The 13,117-nt window shown below is 37.9% G+C and overlaps 1 protein-coding gene across 1 annotated transcript; it reads left to right on the top strand.

Annotated features, from left to right (window-relative positions):
- The first annotated feature begins 4,749 nt into the window (after positions 1-4,749).
- LOC107743863 (serine/threonine-protein kinase PLK2-like) lies at positions 4,750-10,624 on the top strand. Its single transcript, XM_016557312.1, has 14 exons — positions 4,750-4,957; positions 5,213-5,320; positions 5,409-5,525; positions 5,630-5,759; positions 5,854-6,037; positions 6,750-6,948; positions 7,040-7,187; positions 7,265-7,359; positions 7,482-7,611; positions 7,716-7,796; positions 7,914-8,073; positions 9,054-9,183; positions 9,339-9,449; positions 10,016-10,624. The coding sequence occupies exons 1-14, from the start codon at positions 4,766-4,768 to the stop codon at positions 10,205-10,207; spliced, it is 1,977 nt and encodes a 658-aa protein (XP_016412798.1). The 5' UTR covers positions 4,750-4,765; the 3' UTR covers positions 10,208-10,624.
- The last annotated feature ends 2,493 nt before the right edge of the window (positions 10,625-13,117 follow it).

Below are 13,117 nucleotides of genomic sequence, written 5' to 3'. Positions count from 1 at the left end.
GCAATGGACGTCAGCAGACACTCGCACTCTCCACCCATTCATCCCACATCCGCCCAGAGTGTGAGTGCGGTCTGCCGACAGCAGGGGGAGACGGTGGTGCTCTCTCTCTCTCTCTCTCTCTCTCTCTCTCACACACACACACACACACACACACACACACACACAGATCAAAGACAACCTACAGAAAAGTGGATCTGATCATATAGCAAAACATTCACTACATCCTACATATTTGGATTTCATAATATAATAAACAGATTATGTTAAAACAATAGTACAATATATAATAAATAATACGATAAAATATATTAGAAACAATAGACAAGAATAAGCAAATGTGAATGAACAAAAACGACTGAAAAAAAGAGGGGGAAAGGTAAACAAAACTTTACTGATAGGTAACTTCTGAAGAACATATTGTGAAATTCAAAAATAGCCTATTAGTTTTCATTGTAATAATATTCTTATTTCGGATTTCCATTATTGTAATTAAATTTAATGTTGCTTTAATATTACAAATGCACTCATTCGGGCAACAATATTGGCTAATTTTATCCTTTCATGAGCATTTTCCTTATTTCGGCATTACTTGCTGATTTATTTAGAAAAAAAGAAATGTAAAGTTTATGTTTAAAGCAAGACCTGTAGTACGAATCCTACTATTACAATGCATGTTTTAATATTCATGAGCAGGGCTAACAAAGCAATGCCTTCATTACTATTCATAAGCAAATCCTTCGCCATAGGATGTAAGTAGGATAAATTAATATTAATGAGCTAGGCCTTCTCCAGAGTAGAACTAGTGCCCATCCCACTCTCGCGTGCGCTTCTGTTGTTTACACGAATGTGACGTATTCCCCGTTCTAAAAACACACAGCATATACATTGGCATGCAAAAGGTAAACCGCTTTTTAATTGTCTAATATGTTGTCGTTAAATGTGTTGTTGGTAAATTGTGCAGGGGTTGGTTGTTTGTCCATTAAATTTGAAGTAAACGCATTCGCGCTTTTGTGGACAAGCTTTTAAAGTAAATAGAAAACTCTGACATACGCGTTCAGGTGGTAAAACATTTTACTTAAACCTATATACTCTGTCCATGACTGTGCTATATAATAATCTCTTCTGGTAAATAAACGTTTTAAACGTTGTTTCCATTAAAACACTGGATTCGTAGCGCTCTCTAGTGGCAGAAGAACTCCACCAAGTTGTCCATCTCTTGAACCTACATGCCTCTGGAGGGGAGAAAAAGTCATATAAAATGTGACTTATGACGTGCATGTCAGCATTGATCAGATTTATTTTTCATATTGAGTCATATACATTACACTTGTTTGCTTTTTTTCCTCTAGTGTTCCATCATGGAGGATTCAGACAGTGGAGGCCATCCATCAGCATAAAAGTTGCAAGCGCTCCCATCATACTCAGGAAAAGCCACTTGTCACAGCGGCTGCATCTGGCGCTTTGCTCGTGGTAGTTTATGGCCTCTGGTCATTATTTGCACTTCCTGGTTTTCGGAAAGTACCCATATGCCTCAAGGTACTGGAAGTCATATACAGTATATTGGCAGCTATTTATAGCTTTGCTCAGCTATTCGTTCAATACCCTGGTTATTCTTTTAGATGGCAACAATCTGCATTTTACCATGTGCCTGGATACAGTGGTTGTTTAGATTTATAGTCTTACAGAGAGAAAATCAGTCAATCGATTACGGTAATCACTGATGTAAGTTAAATTAATATTGTCCAGGTGCCTTATTTGCCCTCCAGTAGAATACAGACCCAGAATGATCTGGACTGGTGAGTCTTTAACATTGACAGTAAATGATAATTAACTGAATATATGACATATTTTCAAATATCGTGGTTGTTGCTAATCATTCTGCATAATACCAATGCACATATTTGTCTTCTATAACATGGACATCTAACAAAAATCCTAATGTAAAGGATATAGTATTTAACATTTTTAATCATGTATATCTCCAAGTGCTATACCAGATTTCCAGATGAAGTTTTGTGCTTGTAAGCACTTTCTGTTTCAGATGCTTCTGATGGCTTTCTGCAGATGACTACTTTCTCACCACAATACATGGTGAGATGCTTAGCAGCTGGGTGGGAGAGAATGTATGGGAAATATTACAAATGTAAAACAAAAGAAAAAAAAAAACACATTTGATAGCACTCTATTTATAATTTTGCATGACTTTGCTGTTAGATGTAGCTCATTTCTAAGCTTTTGGGGCTTGGCTTTCTAAAATGAAATGACTAATATGTGGGTTATTTATACAGTCATTTCTCACTAAGATAATGGCCACTGGGCAGCCTACCTGGGGCTGCTTCTTTTGTGTTCAAAAATAGATCTCATTAACTATCAAATCTGAATGAAATTCAAATTCTTTTTCTCCTGTTACATCTATAATTTCAAGAATCATTGTTCTTGCAGTTAAAAATATTCTTCTTGGTTTCTTTTATACATGGAAAGCAAACAATATGAGCCACAGGCAGTCTGCTTCATGTCCAGTATTAAATTACATAAATATCACAGACACTGGTTCTCAAAGTGTAGGATTGGCCTGGATGTGTTTTGTAGGTAATTGCTGCCACTGTAGAGGGTTTCCAGTGTACTGGCTTTGAAATTAATTCGATCCTAACTGGATATGCCAGAGTCAAGGCAAAGTGGAAGGGAATACCATCCAACACTGCGAGTTTTATTAACCAGGACTTTTGGAAGGTAAGGTAAAGGTGTTAAAGTGAAGTGTGTAATTCCTGTGCCACCAGGAATTACACACTTCAGTTTTCTTCCATTGGCCAGTAAAACAAATAGCTCCGCTCCCAACTCATTCCATTGGTTAAGTAAATGTTGCCGCGTAGGGATGCTAAAACAAACATTAAACATTAAAGCCATTGTGGGATTTCACACAAACATTCAATGAACAGTGATCTCTAGACACAGATTTCTCTAGGTCACTAGTTCTCAGTCAGAGGGCATCAGCAAACCTCACGCACAGGATTTAATTGTTGAAATCATATTTATATTTTCCCTCAATATCTGTAGTTTTTATTGTTTTTATTTATCATGCATTAATTAATTGTACCTATATCAACACTCCAAGTTTCTGTTAATAATACAGTTGATGATCAAATCAGCCAATAACCATGTCAGCTTGGCCGCTTAATGTTGTGTGTTTTCTGTTATTAAATTATTTTAGTCATTATTTTTAGCGGGTTTCAGTAAATTTTGTATTTTTTTTTTTAAGTATTCATTTTATTTCTGTATTTATTTGTATTCCTCATTTATATTTTTACCTTTAAAATGTTATAATAATTGTATTTCATTTGTATTTAATAATTAAATTATAATAACTATTACAGTACATATACAATATTATAATATTTGCTATACAATACATTTATATAGACATGCTGTTAATATTTGGTCCTTTGTGTCAAAAAGGTTGAGAACCACTGCTGTAGGCACAACACCTGTACTAGTTCTACAACTGTGTGGGAAACCACCTATTGAAAAATTACACACACCACATGCATATTTTATTTCTGATTTGATTTTACATGTCCAAGTGTTGATGATTCAGTTTTATCACTTCCTTTCACAGACTGATTTGTCCAAATACAACAATGTGACTGTTTTCTTGGCACCCGGAGTGGTAAGTATGCACAGATGTCCTTTCTTCATTTATATTGAGCTGAGTATTAAGATAGTATCTTTAAAAATCAGTGCAACAAATTACATCATCTAGACATTTATTCTTAATTGTGATGTGATTTTCTCTGATCATTGGAATTTTGTGAAGAATATATTAGGTTAGGTTACTCTATCCTAGAATAGCAAAGCCAAAAAAGATTATGAAGATAAAAAACTTGTCTCTCCATTACATGTAGGTCAGACTTGGATTATTTTCCACAAATTTAAGAAAAAAAAAATTTTTTTTAAATTAATTTTAATTGTGTGAGTAACAGGGTTGAATGGTTGATCTTAAAGAATGCAGTCAAAACAAAAAAAATTATATATTAAGGAGATAGAATACATTTTTCTTGTTTTTATGCTGTAGAATGCGTACAAATTATGTTATTTCTTGGGTGTTACATTTGCCATTTTTAATGGATGTTGCACTTTAAGTGAAAGTGAAAATGGCATGACGAGTAGCCAAGTATGGTGTCTCATTTATCCCATCCAAGCGCACACACACACACACACACTCTGAGCAGTGGGCAGCCATTTTTGCTGCAGTGCCCAGGGAGCAGTTGGGGGTTCGGTGTCTTGCTCAAGGGCACCTCAGTCGTGGTATTGAAGGTGGGAGAGAGCGCTGTACATTCACTCCCCCCACCGACAATCCCTGCCGGTACTAGACTCGAACCCGCAATCTTTGGGTTACGAGTCCGACACACACACACACTTTGGCCCGAAACACAAGATTTGTATTCATCACTATGCGAGAGATTGCTATATGTGCTATATGACCACTGTATGAGTGATTGCAATGTGGATATTTATGTGAATCATTGCTCAGATAGACCTGATTATCTGCGATAAGCTTTGCCTCGGTGTCTATGAAGTGTCTAGGATGTTTAAAAATGGATACAGTGAGGTATTTGACGGATGACAGAGATATACGCCAGATCTCACGCCATATAGGGTCTTCCCGTCTCGTGACGCAGTTCGTGTAGAGCAGAGGCGCGCGGGCGTATAAAAGCGAGGAGACACGCCGGTACAGCAGCACTGTGACAGTACACACAGTAACAGAGTCATGGAGACACTGAGGAATACCTCGTACCCAACTATAACGACACACAACGACAAGATGTGTGAGCTCAATAAAATAAGTGAGCAAGGATGGAAAAAGCCAGATGATAACAGTCGGACCGGCACAGAGTATTCCAGAATCATTACAGACCCCAACACTGGGAAATGTTACTGCCGGGGAAAAGTTCTAGGAAAGGTAATGGGCTCAATATTAATGCTGATATTATTAAATATTTTATTTATTCAAAAGCATTTTATTATTTAATGAGAATATTATTATTCTATTTGAAAAATTATTATTATTCATTGTATTTGTGCATGATTGCATTGCTTTTGTCTAATGCATGTAGTTATCTATCTATGCATGCATTGGTTATGGTTACATTACTTCTTGAAAATCTCTTTATCTTGGTTAACATTATACTTATGTTATTCTTTCTCTATGACCTAGGGAGGCTTTGCTAAGTGCTATGAAATGACCGACCTGTCTTCAAGTAAAGTCTATGCAGCCAAAATCATCCCGCATTCGCGTGTGTCAAAACCTTACCAGAGAGAGAAGGTAGGACAGACACATGGCATATATAAATAAGACTGCACAAACGATTGATCAAGACCTCTCACTTATGTTCTGTATTCTGTTGTTCCAGATAAACCGAGAGATTGACCTCCAAAGAGCTCTCAGCCACAAACACATAGTGCATTTCTACCACCACTTTGAAGACAAAGACAACATCTATATTCTGTTGGAGTACTGCAGTAGAAGAGTAAGTTTAAATGTCTAAGTGTTTTTTAAAGTGAGAAATTATATAGTAATATGTAATGCAAATGACCGTGTGCCCCCTGACTGACTCTTGGTAATTTTTTTTAGTCACTGGCCCATATATTGAAGGCACGTAAAGTCCTAACAGAACCTGAAGTGAGGTATTACTTGAAACAGACAGTGTCTGCTTTAAAATACCTTCACGATTTAGAGATCCTGCATCGTGACTTGAAACTAGGTATGTATGCATATACTCACTGTACGTGCATGATGTTCATTAACATTCCATCAGTTTATAAGTAGTTAAAAATCATCCGTTTTATCATTCAAAGGCAACTTGTTTGTGAATGACTCAATGGAGCTGAAAGTGGGAGATTTTGGGCTGGCTGCCAAACTGGAGCCAGTCAGCAACAGACGCAAAACGATCTGCGGTACACCCAACTACCTGTCCCCGGAAGTGCTGAACAAACAGGGCCACGGCTGGGAGTCTGATGTGTGGGCTTTGGGCTGCGTCATGTAAGTTTGTCACCCTCAGATCTGAGGGTTGCCTTTATACGCTATATTTGGAAATTGCTCAGCATGAATAGGCAATGATTGCCGATTCAGACTCACTCTATATCAATGAATTTCTACTGTTTCATTCCTGTTGTGTGCGCCATTGTATTCAGTGATCATGCTTTAGCTTTAATGCTTGAATGATATAGCAGCATGTAGTTGTCACCAGTAATGACCTATTCTGGGATTATTTACTCAGCCTCATGTCATTTCTAACCTCAATGACCTTCTTTCATCCAATGAACACAATCAAAATGAGTTTTTGAAGAATGTGCTGGCTGCTCTTGTCAAAATAATGAATGTAATGCTGTCTGTGTAAAGCTCTAAAAAAGCTTCATGCACTACATTTCAAGTTGTGTTCTATATTGTTATTCACTCAATTGTGAACTATTAAATAGTGAGTTTATAGTGAATAAATATAGTGAAAATAGTGAAAAGGGAACTTTGATGGTTTTTTCTTGCATTCTTTTTGAAACTTGACAGCAGTCAAGCAGTCAGCAGACACCAGTCCTCATTAATGTTCATTATATTAAAAAGAATAGCCAGAATATTCCTAAAAATGGTTCAAAAACCCTTTGTTCAGGACAAAGAACATGAGATTGTTTTGGTTGAACTATTCATTTAAGAGCCAGTCATGTGTCATAAATGACACATTTCACATCTTCCTCTTCAGGTACACCATGCTGTTGGGTAAACCTCCATTTGAGACCACTAACCTTAAGGAGACGTACCGCTGTATCCGAGAGGCCCGTTACACTATCCCGGCCTCGCTCTCTCTCCCCGCCAAACAGCTAATTTCCGGCATGCTCGCACAGAACCCTGTGGACCGCCCGCACCTGGATGACATCATTCGGCATGAATTTTTTATCCAGGTAAATTTATTTGTTGCACTACAGTAGATTCAGTATATCCAGCCAAGCAGTTGGACTTTTCGTCAATGTTTCTGTCGTGATTTCGCCGCAGGGCTTCATGCCAGAAACTCTGCCTGTCAGCTGCTGCCATTCTGCCCCAGACTTCCATATTTCCAGTCCAGCCAAGAGCTTCTTCAAAAAAGCAGCCGCTGCTCTCTTCGGTGGCAAGAAGGACAAAGCCAAGTACTATGAAAATATAAGTAAGTTCTTGCTTTTGTTAACTATTGCATTACTCATTTCAGATGACCACATGAATAACATGTTTTTCTTCCGACAGATCGCTTAGCCAAAGAAGAGGAAGATATATTCAAGCTCCATCAAGATTTCAGAAAGACTGCCATCAGTAATCAGATTACTACACACTCATCCGAGGTGAGCATTGTTCCCTTTATAGTAGACTGTAATAAGGACTTCGTCACCAACTCTGAGATATTAATGAAGGTTAAGTGTTAGGTCATTCAAGACACACATATGCTGCGATTTTTCCTCTTTAGGAAGGAGGAAATCCATCAGCACCTACAAGAACGCCTGTTACCCAGGCAACTGCTGGAAGGCCACAGACAAGAGATACCATTCACTTGATTGTTAGAGGCAGCTTGGGCAGCTGCAGCAGCAGCAGTGAATGTAAGTGTGTGTTATTTGTGTGTGTGTGTGTTTCACCTGTTCGGTCTGACTCCAGCTCATTAGTTTCACAAGCTGATGCGATGTATCCCACTGTCTCTCTGTAGGTCTTGAAGACAGCACCACTGGCACTGTGGCAGAGGCTGTTATTAGTGTTCTGAGAGGCTGTCTTGAACACATGCCTAAAGGTGAATAAGACCCATTACGCTTTACACTTCACACTCCATGGTTTCTGTACTGAATCCGTTCTATAGAGTAAAGAAAATTTACGATTTTTGCATTTAACAGTACCCTTTTTCCTACAGGGGACGGCCTTCCCAGAGGAAGTGGTTGTAATATATTGAAGTGGGTGACTAAGTGGGTTGACTACTCCAACAAATATGGCTTTGGCTATCAGTTGTCTGACAACACCGTGGGCGTCCTTTTCAACAACGGAACACACATGAGTCTCCTCTCTGACAAGAAGTAGGTGCTTCAAGTTGACTGTTTGCTAGCTCAGTTCCGCTCATTTAAAAAAATAAATTAAATGTTTAACCCCAAACAAATGCTCATATGTAATGCCAATTTGATTCATTTTTGGATTAAGCAGTTGCTAATTATGAAATCAGCACTTGTATTCAAATTCTGGGCTATGATTATTTTTTATATTTTACTTTCTATACATTTTTTAATTATGTACTTTTATCAAAATTCATTAAAAATAAATGCTACTGGTGAATTTAGACATTACAACATTGTAATGTTCAGCATGAAAATTTTGACCATTTTTAAATATTACATTTAACAGTAAATTATTTAATTATTAGTGTTTTTTAGGATTAATTGTAAGTGAGCGCTAGATGATGACAAATGCAATCTAAATGTAAAATGTGAGAAATGGGTATCCACAACTAAATATCTAATATCGTCCGATATGCACTACCATTCAAAAGTTTGGGGTCAGTAAAATAGTTTTTTAAAGAAATTAAGACTTTTATAAATTAAATATATAAATTAAAAGACTGTAGTAATGTAGTAAAATTCAGCTTTGCTCTCACAGGGAAAAATTACATTTTTAAGTATATTAAAATATTATAATATTTCACAATATTATAGTTTTTACTGTATTTTTGCAGCCTTGATGAGAATAAGAGCGATTTAAAAAAAAATCTGACCGTCGTTTGAACTGTAGTGTATACTCAGCATGCCCAATATTATTCCTTATGATTCCCATCCATAGTTTTCTAGCATAGTTTTTAGATGATTTTCTGAAGGAAAGAAAAACTGCACCAATATCCTAGAAATGTCAGTTGAATGACAAATGGCATTACACATGAAATATTGTAAAAGAGCAAGCATTAGTCATAGGCCTTATATACATATGGCTGTAGAAACAAACAGTGAGCATTGCGTTGCATGGACTGTTGCATTGACTGTGATAAATCATTGTTATCTTTGTTTTTTAGGACTGTTCATCAGTATGCTGCCCTCGGTCAGAGGTCTGTTTTTTCTGTTATTGAGGCTCCTGAGTATGCTGTGGCCCAGGTCACCATCCTCAAGTACTTTGCCCACTACATGGAGGAGAATTTGATGGATGTGAGTACGCTCTTAGTTTTAACCCTTATGTTTGTATTCAGCTTTAAAATTGTTACAGGTCTAGAAGCCATAGACTTGATTTTGTGGTCTAGACTTCAAGCTGTACAAGAAGCTGCTGTGCTAATATATATTGTTTATCCTTATTTTTCATGCAGGGAGGGGATATGATAAGTGAACCAGATACCCAGAAGACCAGAATATATCTTCTGCAGTGGCTGAAATCAGACAGAGCTTTATTGATGCTTTTCAACGATGGCACATTCCAGGTAATGCAAAGTAGCTCTTAAACGGATAGTTCATCTCACTGTCTTCTCTGGAGCACAAGCTGAGATGTTGAGCAGGATGTTTATGTTGGTCTTTTCCATACAATAAAACTGAATTGTGAAAAGGGAAAAAAAGCACCATCAAATACCATAACTTTTAGCTTTTTTTTTTTTTTTTGTCATTTTTGGAGCTTGGCAGCCTATGGTCTTCATTCACTTTTATTGTATGGAAAAGACATCTGTTATGTGGTCTGTGAAAGCAAAAAATGATAAATGATGACAGAATTTTCATTTTGAGAGAACTGTTCCTTTAATGCAGCAGTTGGTAACAAATTAATTTGGTAGAACTTTATTCCCCTTGTAAAAAGCTACTGTCTAGTGCTCTCTACGCCCATCAGACCCCTGGGTAGTTATCAGTCAGGTCTGTCTTTGTTCAGATAAAAAGCTGTGTATACTATAGCACTGTGGGAAGAAGGTCACAAACCCTGCTGTAATAACATCCTGCATCCTGTGAAAGTGTTTCACGTCTGTTCCAGAATAACAAAACCTTTTACTTCATCTTCCAACAGGTGAACTTCTACCACGACCACACCAAGCTCATCCTGTGCACACAGCAAGACGAATATCTGCTGACGTACATCAATGAGGAGCGAACCTCCACCACTTTCCAACTGAGCACTTTGCTCAGTGCGGGCTGCACTGCGGACCTGCGGAGTCGTCTGGAGTATGCCTCGAACATGCTGCTGCAGAGATGCAACTGAGATCAACAGATGAAGAGAACAGTTGGCCACTGACTCAGCAAGATCTGATGATTTCTTTCAGTGCAAGGGCAAAGAGGAGGGCTTGTTGAACAGGATGTCTACTGGATGTGAACTGGATGGACCTGTTGAAAGGTTTATAACAGAGACAGACTCTGTAGATGTACAAATGCTGAAATTCAGAGACTAGAGTGTAGAGGAATGATGTGATTAACATTATAGAGAGGAAAGAAAATCTGGGCTGGGACCAGGCATCGCTTGACAAAAAACAGACTTCATGTGTGTATGTGTGTTGAAATGTTGATGGATCACACATGCATGTTCTAATCTGCAAAAATGATTATTTCTTGTTTTTTTCCCTCTGTCCTTACTGAATATTTATTGTGTACATAATTCCTTATTTATTTAATGAATAAAACCCACAAATTCTAACAACATTTGACCAATGAATATTTATATATATATATATATATATATGTTAGGGGTGTACATTGGATGGTTCGTCACGATACGATACGATACAATATCGTTTCTATATATATAAATAAATTACACATGTACACATAAATATAATTATGTACATCAGTTATGTTCATTATGTTAGATTTACGAGGGTAGGTACTCAAGGGGGTGTGGTCACGCTGAGTGGCGGATGCCACCAATCCTTAAACAAATACACTCTACAACGCTACTGCAGTGAATAGTGTTGGAATCCGCGTCACATTCGCTTCACTTGGTCGGAAAATAAGCCGGTGTTCTGACTGATGGGACATTTGTGGTAAACCAGTTTCTTTTAAAACTTAAGTGCAAAATGAAAACTCATGACTCATAACAAGTAACCATGTCAACATACACCCAGGGTCAAGGTGCACAAAGCAACACCAGGATGTTGTGGAATTTATTTAGCTATCAAGTCGATACTGAAATGGTAAAGTGGAGACGACAACAGTCTGTCTTCACTAGCGAGTACCGACTCAATTCAGTACATGAGATGCGGCATAGAAAAGCAGAAATGGTAAGAACTGAATGCTATTCCGAATTCAGTTTGACTAACACACAAGCAGCACGTTTGCGCGTAACTAGTTTTGTGCGCCTGCGTTCTGAAGGCGTGCGTCTTGCTGGTACTTGTGTATTATACACAGTTTTTGTTCAGAATGCTTACAGCGAGATACAGGTTAATGTAAAAAGATGGTTCAGAAATCTAATGTAAAATAAAACTGTGCAGGTCTTACGGTGTAAATGCAGCCGACTGTCGCTGCATTTACATTGTAAGATAACGCCGAGATGTCGACGAGATAATGCCAATAACTTACTGCTCCTGTCTGAATAACTTTAGCAACTTCAATAATCTCTCTGAAGATATATGTGACCAGTGGGGACGGGGCCGAGAGCCGTGGGAACGGAGCGAGGCCGGTGGAGTAAATGCTAATGCACGACACCTGCGCCACTCACTGATGTAACAACGTTCGTAGGTCGGGAAGAAGGAGGCGGCGAACCGCGAACACTTAAACAAAATTTTAATAATAAAAGCCCCTGCGGACGACTGTCGCGCACAAACAGAACCAAAACACAAAATAAAATCCAGGCCTGGTCCTCTCTCGTCCAACACTGTTGTCACTCCTCCTTTTATCCTTCCGGAGATCCTCCGTGGGACTCGAGACCCGTGAGTGGCGCAGGTGTCCTGCATTAGCATTTACTCCACCGGCCTCGCTCTGTTCCCACGGCTCTCGGCCCCGCCCCCACTCATCACAATATATTAACTTAAATGGAGTGAATTCAATGAATTACTGGCTATTTACTTCTGAATGTTTATGTAGCTAATTGCAAAGTATTTAAAGACTACATGGCATTGTTTTAATTTATTATAAATTTATAATGATCAGTTTGCACAAGTATTTGTTCAATAGTAATTTATTTGGTAGTGCAATTTATATCAAACACTGTGAAATTTCACTGACAACACTAATAGAAATACTCCTAGATTGTTAAATAACACAATTAGACAGTTTACAGAGTGACAAAGAGGGCAAGGCCCGTCATCAAAAAGCCTATGTAAAGTTACTTAAGCTTATATAAACAACTATGATGTCAAATGTATAGAATCTAGATAGACATCAGATGGATAATAGAAGGTGGAAACATTACACCATTATTTTGGAACAAGTCAAATGAATGACACATAGCATTACATATCAAATAAACTACTTCCACCTTACAATTAAAGGAAGCTTTTGAGGCAAACTCCCAGGAAACGTAAGGATATTAATCACGAATATTACTGGCATATTGTATTATGTAAGTGCAATATATTTAGCCACATTTATCTCAGGATCAAAAACCCCACAATCAAGCAATGGTCTGAAAGTCAAACCAAAATTTATTCATTTGACAGGTTATCTTGAAAGAGAATTAATTAGCTATTAAAGCTAAATTTAAAATTTAAAACTAAACATAAATTATTAAAAATAGGCTTTATCCAAGTGTTTTTGTCCTCACCATACTCCCAAGTGGGAGTAGTGGAATTATTGTTCACTGCATTTCTCAATATTAGCACTCTGACATCATCAGAATTCTGCAAATCTTTAAAGTCCTTTAATTACTTGGTTCTTCACCATGCATTCTTCTCGATTTAAGGGACTAGATTGTGATCCCTGACCTTTGCAAAAAATAAATCTGGCAGACTTTTACCAACCCAAATCTTCAGCATGGATGACTCAAATACTTCTTTAAAAAATTCTCTGCCAACTCCGCAGCCAAGCAAACGTCTCCATGGATGTGCTCCAGTGTTTGTTCTGGCATGTATTTATGCGTATGTGCATGTGTGCGACGCACCTTCTGAAGTAATGTCACAAAGCTGTGCTGGTTACGCACATGTTGCGCTGATGTGTGGGCTTCACAGATTCATAGCAGGCT

The sequence above is a fragment of the Sinocyclocheilus rhinocerous genome, unplaced genomic scaffold (assembly GCF_001515625.1).
Source record: "Sinocyclocheilus rhinocerous isolate Xijiao unplaced genomic scaffold, SAMN03320098_v1.1 scaffold377, whole genome shotgun sequence".
Taxonomy (NCBI): domain Eukaryota; kingdom Metazoa; phylum Chordata; class Actinopteri; order Cypriniformes; family Cyprinidae; genus Sinocyclocheilus; species Sinocyclocheilus rhinocerous.
The sequence above is the reverse complement of the archived record's forward strand: the minus strand, read 5'-3'. Positions and strand labels throughout refer to the sequence as shown.

Bases quoted from the DNA above. Each gene is read 5' to 3' on its own strand.
- LOC107743863 (XM_016557312.1), top strand. From the start codon at position 4,766: ATGGAGACACTGAGGAATACCTCGTACCCAACTATAACGACACACAAC. The intron at 4,958-5,212 runs GTAATGGGCTCA...TCTATGACCTAG, and splicing joins GGGGAAAAGTTCTAGGAAAG to GGAGGCTTTGCTAAGTGCTA. The intron at 7,188-7,264 runs GTAAGTTCTTGC...TTCTTCCGACAG, and splicing joins CAAGTACTATGAAAATATAA to ATCGCTTAGCCAAAGAAGAG.